The following is a 16,793-nucleotide window of genomic DNA, read 5'->3' on the forward strand; positions in this document are numbered from 1 at the left end:
TTCGCTACTTGGACTTTTTCAATCTTGGATGAAGTTGCAAACCTCAACCAATACATACAACCAAGACAAGGAAAGCAGATTCATATAAAGGGAATTCGCGGAAACGTTCAAGGGATTGCTTGAGAAATGCTTAAAGAAGGCTAAAGAACATTGTGCAGGTTTGGAACACTAATGCCTACAAACTTTTTCAAACTTGCAAAAATGAATTACTCTGGACAAGTCCGGATTCGAACCGAAGACCTCCCCCATGCTAAGGGGGCGCGCTACCAACTACGCCACATGCCCATATGAAACTAGATATCTGGTATGTCCATAGATAATCCCACACGACCAAAAAAGGGCACGTGTAACAGACAATACTGAACCTAATCAACCTTAGCTTTTCCCGCTATTAAATTAAATTTCAACAAGAGCAACTCCGTTTCATCTTGTTCACTATGAAATCTCATCATCTCTTCATAATATTTGACACATTTTCTGTTTTTTGACATATTTTTTTTTTTTTTTTTTTTTTTTTCTTTTCAGTTTTTTTTTTCATTTCCCTTTACCGGCGATGTGAAGAGTTGAAAAATTTTGCAAAAAATCGATGAGTTTCTCCCAGTTTCAGAAGATTTAAAAGTAGGATTTAAAACAAGAGAAAGTTTAGTCTAATTACAATAACATCTTACTACAGTAAGTGAGCCGCGCTAGTTCAGTTAACCGCTTTCCCAACCTTTTTATGCCGGAGGATTTATCCTTTCTATATAACAGACCGGCCAAACCACGATAACGACTGGAGTGAAGAATTGAGATGACAGTAACCATCAATGAACTGACAAACCACACTTATATCGACAAGGAACTGTCTGCAGCTTTGGATTCAACAGAGGCGTTTGAAGGTCCTGAAAAACTGTTGGAAATTTGGTTCTATGCCCATAGTGACGATATTCCTGATACCAATGTTAGCGCCAACAAGCGGACCCTGCGTGATATCCCCTTAGATCAATGGGTTGAAATTCTAAAATTGGTCAAGTGTGAAGTTCTTTCCATTAAATCCACTAAACAGATGCATGCTTTTCTTTTGAGCGAGTCTTCCCTTTTCATCTATGATCACAGATTAACTCTAAAAACTTGTGGTACTACAACTACTCTACTGTGTTTAGAGCGCCTACTAGATGTAGTTCAGGAACAGTTAGGTTGGAAAATGAAGACTTCTAATTCCGATGGTAAATATTCACCTTTTAAAGTTTTTTACTCCCGTCGTTGCTTCATGTTCCCCTTGAAGCAGAGAAGTATCCATAAGTCATGGTCCAGTGAGGTAGATTATTTAAACCAATTTTTTTCAAACGGTAGATCATATTTGGTTGGTAGGAACGATCAATCAAATCACTGGAATCTGTATGTTACAGAAAGTCAGCCAACGACAACCGCTTCCAATCATCCCCAGAACGATGAAACTCTTGAAGTGTTAATGACGGGGCTCGATCCTTTTAGAGCCAAGCAATTTGTTTCTAACCGTAACATCGATCCTACTTCATCAAGCGGTGACGAAGGCCATCTACTGGGCTATAATATTACCAAATCAACAGGACTGGATAAAATTTACGACAATCGGACACAGGTGAATTTCACCCATGATGCATTTGCTTTTACACCCTGTGGTTATTCGTCAAATATGGTACTTGACGAACAATTCTACTATACCTTGCACGTAACCCCAGAGAAAGGCTGGTCGTATGCATCTTTTGAAAGCAACGTTCCTGTAAGGCAGGTTTCCAATAACGAACAAAATAACTGCCAAGTCTTAGCTAACGTATTAGCAGTTTTTCAACCAATGGAGTTCTGCCTCACTTTTTTTGCGAAGGACTGTAACGCAGTAAGCCAATTGACTCAATTGATTCAAAGCATGAAGAACTACAGCAAGAGGGACAAGATTATTTATGATCTTGATGATTACCAATTGTTGTACATGAGATTCGAAAAAAACGAATCCACGACTACGGTCGGCTAAACGGTTACCAATCGTTAAATACCGGTTCTCAACCGTTGGAAACTCATCGATTAGTAACTAGCTCGTTCTTTCTACTCTATGTACCGAAACGAATTCGTTTCTCATACGTATTTTGTCAAGGCCGATTTTTAATAGGGGTGATAAAAGGTTAAGTTTTCAAGTGAAACTCTAAAAAAGGTTCTAAACCTTTTATGGCAACTATCCCCTTGCTATGACAAATTTGGCGCAAGGGATAAAGAAGGGCTAATTCTTGCCAAGACCTTATCATGAGCGTATATATGGGAGTATTTCAGGGTGAATATAGAGAGATCGAGTACTGAATAGATCTATCAGTCAGAGGTCATTTCAATTATCGATTGTTGCCGACATATTAGGTAAAGTGTTAGACAGCTCCATTCACATCACAGGACAATGTTGTACAAGCACACTAGATCACAAAAGCAACCAAGAAGCCTTAACCAAAGAAGTCATCCCGAAAAGGGCTTGGAAGATGCCGCCCTATTGCCTGAACATTTGAGCAAGGTTAGTCTTTCTAATAGTAGTCAAGACGTTGATCCAACATTACATGCACCTCATATTCATTACAGTGTTCCTGAACATGGTGTTCCTGAACAGAAGGCTTACGATTTAATCCACAACGAATTGACCCTTGATGGTAATCCACATTTAAACTTGGCAAGTTTTGTAAATACTGAGTCTACAGATTTGGCTAAAAAATTAATCAATGAGAATGTTAACAAGAATTTAGCCGATAACGATGAGTATCCACAGTTAATCGAACTTACTCAAAGATGTATTTCTATGATCTCACAGCTATGGAAGGTTAACGAGAATGATGAGCCAATTGGTTGTGCCACTACGGGTTCCAGTGAAGCCATTATGCTTGGTGGTCTTGCCATGAAAAAACGTTGGGAACATCGAATGCGCGCTGCTGGTAAGCCAATTGATAAGCCCAATATTATCATGTCAAGTGCATGTCAAGTTGCTCTCGAAAAATTTGCACGTTACTTCGAAGTTGAAGCCCGTGAGGTTCCAGTTAATGCACATTCTCACCATTCTTTGGATCCAAAAAATCTATGGGATTTTGTAGATGAAAATACTATTGGTATCTTTGTCATCCTGGGTACCACTTACACAGGTCATTTTGAAAGTGTGGATGCAACAGCTGAGGTTCTTTCCCAAATTGAATCTCAGCATCCAGAATGGTCCAACAAGGAGATCCCTATCCATGTCGATGGTGCTTCTGGTGGATTTGTCGTCCCATTTGCCTTTTCTGATAAACAAATGGCCACTATTAACAATGGTAATTGGGGTTTTAACAATCCAAGAGTCGTCAGTATGAATGCATCTGGTCACAAGTTCGGATTGACCACACCAGGTCTAGGTTGGGTTCTATGGAAGAGCGAAGATTATTTAGCCGAGGAACTAAGATTCAAACTGAAATATCTCGGTGGTGTAGAAGAGACCTTTGGTCTCAATTTCTCAAGACCTGGTTTCCAAGTGGTTCACCAGTACTTCAACCTCGTTTCACTCGGTAAGCAGGGCTACCAGGATCGCTTTAACAAATCATTATTCGTTGCACGTACGTTCTGCCATGCCTTACTACACAACGAAACTTTCCCAGGAGCTTTTGAACCGGTTAGTAGTATTCACCAGCGTATTAGTGATGGTTCCACCCCACAACATCCACAAGACTACTGGAACCACCCTGAGCTTTACACGCCTGGTGTTCCACTGGTCGCTTTCAAGTTAACTTCAGCATTCCATAAAAAGTATCCAGAGATACCCCAGAGCGTAATTTCAGGTCTCTTGAGAGCAAGAGGCTGGATTATCCCCAACTACCCACTACCAAAATCAACGGATGGTAGTGACAAGCAAGAAGTGTTAAGGGTCGTGTTCAGATCCGAAATGAGTCTAGACTTGGCTTTGATGTTGCTTCAGGACATTGAAGCTGTCCTGGGTAAAGCTATCAGATCCTACAAGGCTATTGAGTCAAGTGTCGACCAAATGAACTCAGAAGGTGCCAAGAACCTTATTTACAAGATGCTGAACAGCTTGACTACCCCAGATAGTGGTGAGGACGATAATGACGACGCTGACGAAGGGGAAAAGAAGCAGAGACGGGAAGCAAGACTTGGCAACGAGCACGACCACGTGCACAAGAACTACAGAGGTACCTGTTAAGAGGTCGTGCTTGTCTCCCTCTCCCTCTCCCTCAGTGTCATTTTTCGTTTTTTGTCTTGGCGGCCAGGCCTCTGTTTTAAACCCGTTTTATCTTTTCATCATACGTGAAAGTGCGAGTGAATTGCACAGATACATATCGGCTGAAGTCAACTTACTGAAATGAGTCATTTAGTTCCCTTTAGATAGTAAATTTATTCTTTTTACATCCCTCAAACGGCCTCTCCTACTATTATTATTAGCATTGGTGTACTATTTAGATTTATACTACTATTACAGGTAAGAGTAATCACAATGATATTACCTCCCAGCATCCCGTTTGAATTCAAACATGCCTTTACGTTTTAATCGGGAGAAAAGTCTTGTCCATTGCATTCCTTGCTTTACCTGAAATGGCCATCGCAACCAACCACGAGAATTCACTACGGATTATTCTGTTGCGTGCCTCATACACATATTCCTCCTCCTTCTCTTTCGGCTTTCGTACCCCTTCTTTTGTCCTCCCCTGCCAGTTCTGAATATTTTCATTTTTCCCGCTGCGCCTGCGTTCCATTTCTTTTTTAATCCGTTCTAGAAGTCTCCTTTCTTTTTATCCGTCTAAACTCATTTTTTTTGTCCCCCCTACTGGCCCATATCCTTCACATCCTCTCCCCACGCGTGTGCTGGTAGTGGCGTCGGCGGCGGCGGTGCGACAATTGCGCTTATCGCGTTTGCTCTGAGCAGGGAAAAGTATAAAAAGGGACTGAGATATTGAATTTATGAGGTTGGAAGAGGAAGCTTAACTTTTAGATAACTATCGAACAAGTCAAACTACAAAGACAATCGAAAATTAATCACTAATCAAAATGCAATTCACCAAGGTTATTGTTTCTGCTATCTCCGTCGCTACTGTCGCTCAAGCTGCTTCTAACTCTTCTTCTTCTAAGAACGCTGCTGCCCCACAAGGTGGTCTACAGAACGTTGTTAACGCTGGTGCCGTTGGTGCCGCTGCAGCTGGTGCTTTGGCCTTTTTGATCTAAACTAAATAATTACGTATTGGTAACTAAAGGTATAAGCTGGATTTCCAGTAGTAATAAAATGGTTTAGTGTACTATTGAAATTTCGGCTCTAGGTTGGCTTATTATATCCTAGGGTCTCTTGTTTGGCAGGCTTGTCTTCTTGAGGGGAGTGTAGATGTTTGGTGGGATACCAAACATACGTAGCTCTATCTAGAATAGGGGGTGATATTGTTCGTACAATGTGATGTGTGCTCGACAGAATTTTGCCGCCGAGAAGTAAGCGACTCGCTCAAGCGGAGTGAAAGGTGCAGAAAGATCTAAGGAAATGGCGAATGGGTGGCAAATTTGTAAAGGAAAGATATAAAAGGAGAGGCAAGCGGTGAAATTACACTCGATTTTCTGCATGTCACTTCGAATCTATGCGCAAAGCGAATCGAAACTGTTTTGATTCTTTTTCAAAAGAACGGTGTAGCAATATGTAGGCTAGTATTGGGTTTTAAGTGAATAGAATTATTCACTACCGTGTTACGGTAGCGACGAGTAAGAAGGGTTCTGGGGGATTGGCAAGGATGCCTGAATTGTAGCCGCTGTTGTTTTGTGACAGTAGGGATGTGTTGGGTGCGGAGAAGATAATCGAATGGTACCTGAGGCGATTATCATTCAAGCTGCAAGCCTTGGAAAGCAAAGACTGCTTTAGAGGCATATTTGTTAAGAATATGGAGTGTTTGTAGGCGGTTATTTTAATTGGGATCTGCGGGACATTTTAGGGATAGCTTTAGTGCAGATGCCATAGCACTGTAGTGGGGACGTGTTGGGCACTGGGGGAGCTAAATGGTGATTTTGTGGGATATTGGGGGATAGCAGTGAGTGCTATGTTGTACAGGGAAACAGTCAAGATCGGCGGGAGATTTCTAGTAGTCTTTTCATGTGGTTACTATTTAATCTACAAGAGTTGAGATTACCGACAATGTATTACGAGGACGAACTTTGAGACATAATATCGATATAAGAGATCAGCCGGCTGTATTATTGAGTCGGTATGCCAGTTTGAAGAACAGCGGCAAAATAACTAGTTCAAATAAGATCGAAGAACGCACGTGACGTTTTGTTTTCTATTTTTTTATTTTTAGATTTTTTTGCCGTCGGAGACTGATACAAGAATTGGTGTTAAACGTTTGGCCGTGTTAGTCTATTGTTAGCAGGCTGATTTTGCATGACATGACGTAGTGGGGCTGAAGTAAAGTATGTTGAAAGTTATATCGGAGCGCTGGCTTTTTTTAGGTTGAAAGGCAGTGGCTTTGGTACCAGGCCTGTATCTGGAATATTTGAAGTTTCGATTCAATATAGGCAATCCAGAAATGAAACAGAGCTGTAGTAGCACGCACAGGTTAGAGATATATTTTCCTATTGGGCAATTTGTCTTTTTCTAAACAAGAACAGTTCATACATTGGGTTCCATCGGTTGGGCAACCGCTCTTGCATTATACTTAGCAAGGACATACAAAACCTCATACGATTTTAAGAGTAATAACTTATTGAGGTAAAATAGTACCTGCATGACCAAGACCAAGACCATTGCAATTAGGATTATCGTTTTCAACTGCTTAGCCCTCTAGTAAAGAATGTGCGAATCCAATAGGGACAAATACTCATTAGTTTATCTCGATTAGTGTCAAGGAGTCCGGCTACGAAAAGGGTACGTTGTTATTACAAGGTTGTCGTTGCTCTCATGCGATACGAGCATTGTTAACAGTGCAAGAATTCGTTTACAATCGGTTCACTCCGAATCCCCATTCACGGTACTGTAGTACTATTGTACTGCTGAACGCCAGAGTCTATCATGGCGTTAAACCTTTCCGGAATCTTCGAATTTGCGTCCAGAGCAATTGTTGGTTATGGAATACAACGTTTTCCGTACTAACGTCACATTTTCGCACAATCGCTCATCATGGGTCTTATCCTTCATTTCTTTTGCTCGTTTCCCAATGGCTTGTGTTGCTCAAAACTGAATTTGTACGGGTTCAAGAATTTTGAAAGCTTCTATTTCGGAGATATTCAGTCGCCAATGTACCAACCGGCCACTTTATGCCTGTAAATATTCTATTGCTTCAAACTTGATTGTTCTAAATTGACTAAGGCATACCGGTAAGGAATTTTCTCTGATTTTCTTTGATTTACTCCGATACTTCATGTAGTATTGTCTCCAGACTAGGTATGTACATGGCTTGTTGCTGAAAGCAACCAAAGAACAATCTAACCATAATAACTCCTGGGAGTAATTGCGTCTTATGAGTTCTCGTATTATTATAACAATTTTCTCATCACATGGATATCACCTGATTGGGATTAGCCAGAGGGAAAAAAAAAAAGTCGATGTAAAGCCAGATGTTAACGCCAGCAGTAGCAAACATGCGTAGCCACTAATAATTACTGTTTAAAATGCTAAAGGCAGCTATAAGAGCGGTTGAAACAGGCAAAGCTGGACTTGTCGGCCCAAGACTGTTACATAGTATGGTTCCCTACGACGTGAATAGAGCTCAAGAATTGATAGCTAGATACAATGAAGTGAAGTCTTCCTGCGATGCTGCTTGTGAAAAAGCCGGTGTCAATCGTGAAGTCTTACTACTTGCAGTGTCCAAACTAAAGCCTGCTAGTGATATTCAAATTCTTTATGACCATGGTGTTCGACATTTTGGTGAGAATTACGTCCAAGAATTGATAGAAAAATCTAAGTTACTTCCTCAAGACATTCAATGGCACTTCATTGGTGGTTTACAAACTAACAAATGTAAGGACTTAGCTAAAGTTACAAATATCCGTTATGTGGAAACTATTGATTCTTTGAAAAAGGCTAAAAAATTGAATGAAACCAGAGTAGAAGGCGCACCAGTAATTCTTTGTAATATCCAAATTAACACCTCTGATGAAAGTCAAAAATCTGGATTGAGCAACGAAAAGGAAATTTTTGAATTAGTAGAATTTTTCCTAAGTCCTGAGTCCAAAAATGTCCAATTAGAAGGCCTTTTGACTATCGGTTCTTGGGACTCTTCTCATTCAGATGATCCCAATGTCGATAATGCTGATTTCTCAACTTTAGCTCACTGGAAATCGAAGATCGATGAAAAATTCGGTATCAATTTAAAATTGTCTATGGGGATGAGTGCAGATTTTAAGCAAGCCGTTAGACAAGGATCTTCAGAAATCAGAATAGGAACTGACATATTCGGTACAAGACCCGCAAAAGCTGATGCTAAAATCATTTGAATTTGAATTATAAATAATCTTTTTTTTTGTTTTTTGTTTTTCGTTTTTAGTAGTCTAATTAGTTAATGCATATTTCATACACTCTACCACATATCGAGAAAGAGGACCTGGTGCAGTCGCTTTACAAGTAACGCTGAGTTGAGAAGTTTCCTCTGTGTACTTTATTTTCAATAGGTAATTGAAATTACCTTTAGTCTTTGTATGAAAGACGCTAGCGGCAAAAATCGTATTAGGTACACTCGTTTGATCTGCAAGACCAAAACCCATTCTCGTCATTGTCTGTGCAATGGTAGATAAATTACTACCAGTTTCAAAGATGCTTCCAGGTTTGCGTCTTGCCAAATTAACACCTTCCACACTATATTCACTCTCTTTGCCAAAAGTTTCACCTAAAGCCTTCCAACTCTTTACAAATTGCGTAACCGTTAGAGAAGTAGCATTTTCTACGCTGGCCATAAGCGTAGACGTGACACCAACCGCCGTCTTTAGAGTGAGAGAAGTGGCTGTTGCACCACAACTAAAGAAAATGTTGACCAGCGGGCTTCTATCGACAGGGAAAGGTTTCCTTATAACGACATCAAAGGTTTGTTCAGTTCTCTTATGAGGTGCAATAGTTGTATTTGTTGGTGGTAAGATGTTTTGTAAGATGTATTCTGGATTATCTTGTGTCCTTGCCGCCATTATTTCAGTAGATATACCATGGATGTCCCATTCCGTGTGGTTGACGAACGTTAATTTAAATCTTAGGTGGAAGGGTTGATCACTTGAAGGTTGGGAAATGCTGTAAAGCACCCTGAGTAGAGGAGATGTGTAAAGGATCCCCTTTTTGTGCGAAAGCATTCTAACAAACCCTTCCTCCCAATTGGGGGAAAGTTTCTGCTGAAGGTAGTGTTCAGCTCCGAGATCCCGCTCGACTGTTGAGCCAGAGGGACCATTGGCTGTACTAGAGCTAGTTAATGCACTTCTGCTACCCGTCCTAGCGGGTTTCGTGGTCCTTGGCAGCGGTGGTGGAGGGGGTTTGTTAGCTGATACTGGGGTCATCGGTGTATTGGAGTTGCTATCCGTATCGTTATCTGAAGCACCAATTAGATCTACCACTGTCGCACTACCACTTGAGGAAGGTAAGTCCCCCAATCTTTTCAACAGTGGATTGGATTTTGTGTTAAAAGGTGGCATTGGCGCTAAAATTGCTTCTAAAAGTTCAACATTACCATTCAATTTGGACAATTGCACCAAATTCAAATATTCAAAAGATCTCGTCTGAAGTTCTATATCCAAGGAGTTCAACTCCAGTTGGAAGAATTTGATCACCACGGTCTCTATGCGAGGTTCTATTTTGTACAATTTTAGCATTGTAGTCAAGATCATGGCTCTTGTCATGTTGGAAACCACAAAATACTTTCCTGCAAATAAATTGAATAGATCCCCCACTGAAAAGCTATCAAGAACCATATGTGCATATTCACCAATGAGGAAGGCTCCCGTCTTTATCAATGCTTCACTGGAACGTGAATCGTTTAAGTACCCCAATAACTGCTCACAAGTTAATTTTTGTAATTGTTGGTTGTTTACAACGATTTGACAAAGTCTTTGCCATATCTCATCATCATTGAGTGTTGCCGATGTTGTCATGGAAAGTAATTTGAGAGATACGAGTACGAACCAATTTGTATCTGTGGCATATTTTTCAGTTAAAATCGAAATCTTAACTGCAATATCTGATTTAATATTTGGTTCCACTGGATGTTTAGCTCCTGAAATATGGCTAAACAATTTCTCTACAATGGTCTTCACATTGCCTGCATCTGTGAAAGTGTAAAGTAGATCCACTACTTTTCTTATAATGGAAGCATCACGTTCTGTGCTCAATAGTCGAAAGATCTTATCCAAATTGTGAAAACGAACAGTATCGATTGCTGGTTTACCGCTCAAAGAACAAAGCTTAACTAGAGAATCTAGGGTCAAGTACCGAATATTGATTTCTCCGGAAGAGAGGAGTGTGCATAGAGCAGTTCCCGAATTGCTTATAGCTTCTTGAGATGGCTCTAATTTAGATGCAAAGTTTATTAGGGAAAAAAGGATAGAATTCAAAACGATTCTTTCCATAGGATCGTTCAATTGCTTAGTACCCAATTCAATGGCCTTAGTCACACAAATTCTTAATTTCCCCAACGTCTCTGGATCAATGTTGCTGGAATGGATTAATAATGAAGAAGTGGTAGTTGCCTCTACCGGAGACACGATTAGTACGCTCAACAACGAAACTATTCTAATAATGATCCATGGGTTGGGAACATTGGCAAATCTAAATTCTGGGGGGAAATGGCCATCAGGAGATGTACCAACAACGGTACAGTTGTAAAGAATCTGGGTCAGTTGTGGTAATAGACGAATGCAAGAAGAAGGATCCACATATTTGGCAATATACTCCACTAGAGGTAATACGGGTAACATCAGTCGATAATCATGGGTATCATCCAATAAGCTCAGAATTCTCTGAACCCATGCTTGTTTGGTTTGATGATCACCGACCAAAATGTGAATGTTACTCTTTAAAAGCATCAAAAATGCCAATGCAGCTTTCTTTTTTAAATAATGAGAAGAAGTTGGAGACCTCAATATTTGGAAAACTTGATCCACCAGATCTTCGTTGTGTGCTAACTGGTCATCTAATTTACCTACTACACCAACAAAATTCAATGCCAAAGCAACATGATCGTCATTATTACCTGCTAAATCTTTAACGACTTGATATGCAACTTCGTCGCCAATTTTGGAGACAACACTTGGATGCACATAAAACAGCTGTAAAGTCATATAAGCCAGAAATTTTTCGGAGAAAACGTTTGATCTAAGTAATTCTATCATTTGATCTAATCCAAACGTTAAACTGTTCAATTTGGTCGTATGAGAAGTAATGTAGATATATGCTAATTTGGCAATGTATTTCTTACGTTGGTATCCACCCAGCTTATCATTACCACCAGGTTTTCTGGAGATCATTTCAAAATGTTGTTGAATCTTGATCAACTCTGATTGAATTCTTCTCTCTTGTTCCTCCGATTGTTGTGTACTCCTTAGATCTGCAATAAACAATTGCAGACCCTTAATGTTATTACTACTAGTAGTGGAAACAGGATTGATTCCAGTCCTGCGACGATCCATGATGATTTCTCACTTTCCAACTCCTATTTCCCTGTTGATTTCCTTCACAAATACCGCCAATTAAGAGTAAATCGTCCTTAAATGATCTTCCCAACCAAAGTAAAGTCTCAGTAATAAAATTCGGGCCACAAATTAAGTCTTACGGATCCCTAAGTCCCTTTTTCGACCGGTTTTGTTCTTAGTAATTTGGCCTTGATGATTTTGAAATTTCACTATTAAGACGCGTTGTAGAGAAGGGCTTGAAGAACCTTCTGACTACGAAGAGTTTAACTGAAAGGCCATCGAAGTCATGTCATTGTGGGTCGATAAGTACCGTCCTAGGTCTTTAGATACTTTGAGTCATAATGGACATTTAACCAGTGTTTTACAATCTATATCACAACAACCGAGAGACTTACCACATCTACTTTTATATGGTCCTAATGGGAGTGGTAAAAAAACGAGATGTATGGCCTTGTTGGAGTCGATATTTGGCCAAGGTGTTTATAAAATGAAGATCGATGTGAGGCAGTTTGTGACACCTTCAAACAGGAAATTAGATTTGAATGTTGTAAGTTCTGCATATCATTTGGAGATCACACCTAGTGATATGGGGATAAACGATAGAATAGTGATTCAACAGCTGCTAAAAGAGGTTGCACAGATGGAACAAGTGGACTTCCAAGAGTCTCAAGATGGGCTAGCTCACCGTTACAAGTGCGTTGTAATTAATGAGGCAGACTCTTTGACAAGAGATGCACAGGCGGCATTGAGACGTACGATGGAAAAATATTCAAGAAATGTTCGTTTGATCATGTTATGTGATAGTGTATCTTCGATTATTTCGCCGATAAAATCAAGATGTTTCATGGTGAGATGCCCTGCACCTCCTAATGATGAAACTGTGAACATCTTGAACTACGTTGCCTCTAAGGAGAAAGTTCAACTGGAATCTGATGAAGTGTTAAAAGTAATTGCTCAAGAATCTGAAGGTAATCTTCGTAAAGCATTATTGATGTTGGAATCGATGGCATTATGCAACGAGATGCAATTAAAGAAGAGTACCCCAATTATAAAACCTGATTGGGAATCCGTCATTTCCAAACTGGCAACAAAGATTCAAAAAGAAAAATCTGTTGGATGTTTAGTGGAGTGTCGATCCTTTCTCTATGATCTTCTGGCACATTGCATTCCAGCAAGAACCATTTTACAAGAATTGACATTTGCACTTTTACGGAATTCTAGTAATGAAAAGGCCAAAATTGCCATTTTACAAACTTCAAGCATTTTTGATGAAAGGTTATCACTAGGAAATAAACCCATCTATCATTTAGAAGGTTTCGTTGCTAGAGCCATGTGTTCCATGTAGTTTTATCTATGTATATTTACAAGAATATCCAAAATTTTTTAACGACCTCTGAACAATCTGTACTGGGGTTCCTTCGATTTAACCACTGCCAAATGTTCCTTAGTAGGTTTTTTATTCAACTCTTGCCAATAATTGGGCGTTTCTTCCGATTCACCTGCAACAAATCTGTGTAAACCAACTCTAACAGGACTTTGAGGTGCGACAAATTCATAAATACCAGGTAGTTTGCTACCAGCTTTCCTGAAGGCTTCCCTAGCAACTCTTTCATGTAAATCATCACCTTTCATTTCAAAGATAATTTTACCGGTGGGGACACGTACCATCCAATGGTCGAATGCACCTTTACCTTTACCCATTCTGGTTTCATTACCTTTAATGCACACTGCAATATTGGTGCAAAGTCTTCTAAAAAGCTGACCGTTGGTCAAAGGTCTCACATAACGCATTAGCGCATTATCTGCTTCTTTCAACTGTTGTGCAGTCAATCTCACACCTTCACTCTTTAGACGCAATCCATAAGTACCGAACTTTAAAGTAGAACCTTTAGTCGATCCACCTGTGCGTACAGGTACGCGGCCCTTTTGCTTCTTATGTTGTTCTTTGAATCGAGGAGCATATTCGTGCTTAAATCTTTTGGAAACGGTTTGAAGTCCCAGCAGAGAATTGACATTAATTTTCCCCAAGGAGCCTAAACTTTTTGTACAAAGACCACTAAACATCTTAAAGAGATGGTTGTGCTGGAGAGTTTTGAAGAATAACGGTTATCTGGTGTATTGAATATATGTTAGCACTTGATATCTGATATTGATATTTTTTCATGTTCGTACTTTGTGATCTCTCTGGAGGTATACCGCTTTTTAGAGTGAAAATATTCTAATATTGAATTTTTAGGTCAACGTGGACAGCTATGGGTATTGTAAATAATTTCTTTGAAACCCTGAGTTCTCTTAAAGGTTTAATCCTTTTTCTCCCATAGCAAAACTCGAATTATGTTCCTGGAAAGAGAAAAATCAGTGATATTATGGCATAATACGTTGTTTAGTGTAGGCCGAACTTTCATGTTATATTGACATTGAAACTTTTTATAGTAAAGCGAGATGAAAATGTGGGCTTAATTTAACTGGTCGTAATGGTAGAAGTGTTGATATCCGTGTTGCTGTGAACTGCAGGTGTCGCAGCACATACGAAGGGATCCATACTCAATTTCGCATACTCAGTCTTGCTTAGTTACTCAATCAAATTGGCTGTGTCAAAACTTTCTGGGCACTAAAGTATTGGAATCATGCTATTAGAAGTATCTCGCAAATCCATGCTGCTGTAAACAGCTAAAAAAAGGTTATCTGGAGGTGATATGTACTAAATGAAATACTTCTGCCTAGTAGAGTGAACTTGCTTTATGTTTTTTAAGCTTCTTGTATCTCTGATAACCGCTCATGTTAGCCGCCCATGTTAGACCCGGGTAACAAATCGGTGGGCGGTTAATAAAAAAAGAAAAAACAAAAAGGCAATATAGTAAAGATGGTCAAACTCGAACTTTTAATAAATATCTTTCGAATACTTTATCAAGATGGGCTAGTTGAACTTTGAGGAGCAAACTACAGTCATTTGGCAACAGCTTTTAAGGGGTGGCGCAAAATATAATTGGTGTCTCACAGGAGATTTGCATCTTCATAGGGCTGCAGTAGCAAAGTATCGAGTTCGATAGAAAACTTGGAAATTAGTTTGAAATATTCTGGCTTCTTCTCTGATATTGCCTGAGAAACGTTTCTTCTCATAGGAGTTATGTAAAGGCTTATACCCTCCAGTGGAAATAAGCGATTGGTTGTTGTAGCGACAAAGAATGATGAATAAATGGGGCTTTTGACCGATTAAAAGACTCATTCTCTATCGCCTGGTTGTGGTGTTGCAATTGAATGAACATTTTGCAACACTAGCGAAGATCTCTCTCATGGCTGTATCTAACAAAGGGGATGCAAGTATAAAAGGCAGCCAATTTGGCCGATATGGGAAGGTTCCTGTGATATTGGAAAAGAAGAAGTAAATAATCAAAATGATTAGATTGGAGGAATCATTCGGTAGGGAACTCCATTCTCAAAGTTTTTGGTCTCGTCACAAGAAACTGTTGTTCTCCTTAGGTGTATTGGGTACTCTTGGTTCCTATCAAGCAATCACAAGTGCCCAAAATGGGGCATCTTTGATCTATGGTGCAGAATATCAAGAGCCAAGTTGTCCTAAGATTGAAGCAGTGGTGCCAGCGTTTGAAAAGTCTGTCAATTTGATTCTTAATGACGACGAATACAAGAAAGCAACTATTGAAAGGCTATCTGGCGCAATTCAAATTCCTACCGAAATTGAAGACGTCTATCCATCGCCAAAAGAAGATCCTGATTATTTCAAGTATTTCTATCAATTCCATGATTATTTGGAGAAGACTTTCCCCTTAACTTACCAACATTTGAAAGTTGAAAAAGTCAACGAAATTGGTCTTCTGTATACATGGGAGGGTTCTGACTCATCTTTAAAGCCTGTCATTTTCATGGCTCATCAAGATGTAGTCCCAGTCAATAGAAGAACCTGGGATGAATGGGAATATCCTCCTTTCTCTGGTTATTACGACGAAGAGACTGATTATATCTGGGGTAGAGGTGCCAGCGACTGTAAGAACTTGCTGACTGCAGAATTGGAAGCAGTTGAACAATTGATCAAAGATGGTTACACTCCACAGAGAACTGTTTTGGTTTCCTTTGGATTTGACGAAGAATCAAGTGGTACAGAGGGTGCACAACAACTAAGTCAATTTATTGAACAAAGATATGGTGAAGACAGCATTCACTCAATTGTAGATGAGGGTAATGGTGTAGATTTTATTGATGATCATCTTGCTATGGCTGCTCCAGTGAACGCTGAAAAAGGTTATGTGGACACTTTAATCACAATCAATGGACACGGTGGACATTCTTCGGTGCCCCCTGACCATACTACAATTGGAGTAGCAGCTCAATTCATCAAAGAATTGGAGGCACATAGTTTCAAGTACCAGTTTGAACCTGACAATCCGATCTACCAACTCTTAACCTGTACCGCCGAACATTCAGATACTATTTCACCTAAATTGAAAAGAACCATTTTGGGTGCATCCAAGTCCCATGCAAAAAAGAAGGAACTTGGAAAGTTTTTAGCCTCCCATAGAAGTTGGCGTGATCTTATCAGAACTACTAGTGCCGTGGACATTATCACTGGAGGTATTAAAGCAAATGCACTTCCTGAGGTAACAAGTTTCCTCGTAAATCACAGAATTGATATTCACTCATCTGTTGAAGAGACTTTGGATGTCGATGTGTACTATGCTAAGAAGATCGCGAAGAAGTTTGGTTACGGAGTTTCATTAAACGGTGAATACTTGGTACCTGAAACGGAGTTGGGGACCATTGAAATTATTGCTCGTGACTCATTGGAGCCTGCGCCTATTTCACCAACTTCTGGTCCAGTTTGGGATTTGTTTGCGGGTACTATTCAAAACGTCTTTGAGAATGGTGTGTTTGCTGACAGGGAAGATGTTGAATTTTATGTCGCTACTCATCTATCCTCAGGTAACACTGATACCAGATACTATTGGAATTTGACCAGGTACATCTATAGGTTCATTGCTTCCCTGGTAGACAGCAGTACTGCTGGCACCACCCACTCGGTTAATGAAAGAATAAAGGCAGATAGACACATAAGTGCCATAGCGTTTGTCTACCAATATATTGTCAATACTGGTAATGTTAGGGACTAGGACGGGAATTTCTGTCGGTAGATTTGCTGGACTTTATCTTACTAATTTCCCAAATTATTACCAAGAGAT

At 39.8% G+C, this 16,793-nt stretch overlaps 8 protein-coding genes and 1 non-coding gene across 9 annotated transcripts; 6 read left to right on the forward strand and 3 right to left on the reverse strand.

Annotated features, from left to right (window-relative positions):
- Window positions 1–212: 212 nt before the first annotated feature.
- ZYRO0F12782r lies at window positions 213–285 on the reverse strand. The gene has a single exon. It is a non-coding gene; the product is annotated as a tRNA-Ala (tRNA).
- A 505-nt stretch (window positions 286–790) lies between these two features.
- On the forward strand, window positions 791–1,990 carry SPE2 (adenosylmethionine decarboxylase SPE2; the record flags this gene model as incomplete). The annotated part of the gene is made up of 1 exon (XM_002497712.1): window positions 791–1,990. The coding sequence occupies one exon, from the start codon at window positions 791–793 to the stop codon at window positions 1,988–1,990; it is 1,200 nt and encodes a 399-aa protein (XP_002497757.1).
- A 411-nt stretch (window positions 1,991–2,401) lies between these two features.
- On the forward strand, window positions 2,402–4,174 carry GAD1 (glutamate decarboxylase GAD1; the record flags this gene model as incomplete). The annotated part of the gene is made up of 1 exon (XM_002497713.1): window positions 2,402–4,174. One exon carries the CDS (start codon window positions 2,402–2,404, stop codon window positions 4,172–4,174), a length of 1,773 nt encoding a protein of 590 aa, XP_002497758.1.
- Window positions 4,175–5,016: 842 nt separating this feature from the next.
- Window positions 5,017–5,190, forward strand: HOR7 (Hor7p; the record flags this gene model as incomplete). Its single annotated transcript, XM_002497714.1, has 1 exon — window positions 5,017–5,190. The coding sequence occupies one exon, from the start codon at window positions 5,017–5,019 to the stop codon at window positions 5,188–5,190; it is 174 nt and encodes a 57-aa protein (XP_002497759.1).
- Window positions 5,191–7,608: 2,418 nt separating this feature from the next.
- Window positions 7,609–8,433, forward strand: ZYRO0F12870g (pyridoxal phosphate homeostasis protein; the record flags this gene model as incomplete). Its single annotated transcript, XM_002497715.1, has 1 exon — window positions 7,609–8,433. The coding sequence occupies one exon, from the start codon at window positions 7,609–7,611 to the stop codon at window positions 8,431–8,433; it is 825 nt and encodes a 274-aa protein (XP_002497760.1).
- Window positions 8,434–8,487: 54 nt separating this feature from the next.
- On the reverse strand, window positions 8,488–11,598 carry APL3 (Apl3p; the record flags this gene model as incomplete). The annotated part of the gene is made up of 1 exon (XM_002497716.1): window positions 8,488–11,598. One exon carries the CDS (start codon window positions 11,596–11,598, stop codon window positions 8,488–8,490), a length of 3,111 nt encoding a protein of 1,036 aa, XP_002497761.1.
- Window positions 11,599–11,887: 289 nt separating this feature from the next.
- RFC5 (replication factor C subunit 5) lies at window positions 11,888–12,946 on the forward strand (the record flags this gene model as incomplete). The annotated part of the gene is made up of 1 exon (XM_002497717.1): window positions 11,888–12,946. The coding sequence occupies one exon, from the start codon at window positions 11,888–11,890 to the stop codon at window positions 12,944–12,946; it is 1,059 nt and encodes a 352-aa protein (XP_002497762.1).
- Window positions 12,947–12,984: 38 nt separating this feature from the next.
- Window positions 12,985–13,665, reverse strand: MRPL16 (mitochondrial 54S ribosomal protein uL16m; the record flags this gene model as incomplete). The annotated part of the gene is made up of 1 exon (XM_002497718.1): window positions 12,985–13,665. One exon carries the CDS (start codon window positions 13,663–13,665, stop codon window positions 12,985–12,987), a length of 681 nt encoding a protein of 226 aa, XP_002497763.1.
- A 1,331-nt stretch (window positions 13,666–14,996) lies between these two features.
- ZYRO0F12958g (M20 family metallopeptidase) lies at window positions 14,997–16,724 on the forward strand (the record flags this gene model as incomplete). Its single annotated transcript, XM_002497719.1, has 1 exon — window positions 14,997–16,724. The coding sequence occupies one exon, from the start codon at window positions 14,997–14,999 to the stop codon at window positions 16,722–16,724; it is 1,728 nt and encodes a 575-aa protein (XP_002497764.1).
- Between the last annotated feature and the right edge of the window lie 69 nt (window positions 16,725–16,793).

Source organism: Zygosaccharomyces rouxii, assembly GCF_000026365.1.
Source record: "Zygosaccharomyces rouxii strain CBS732 chromosome F complete sequence".
In the NCBI taxonomy this organism is placed as follows: Eukaryota; Fungi; Ascomycota; class Saccharomycetes; order Saccharomycetales; family Saccharomycetaceae; genus Zygosaccharomyces; species Zygosaccharomyces rouxii.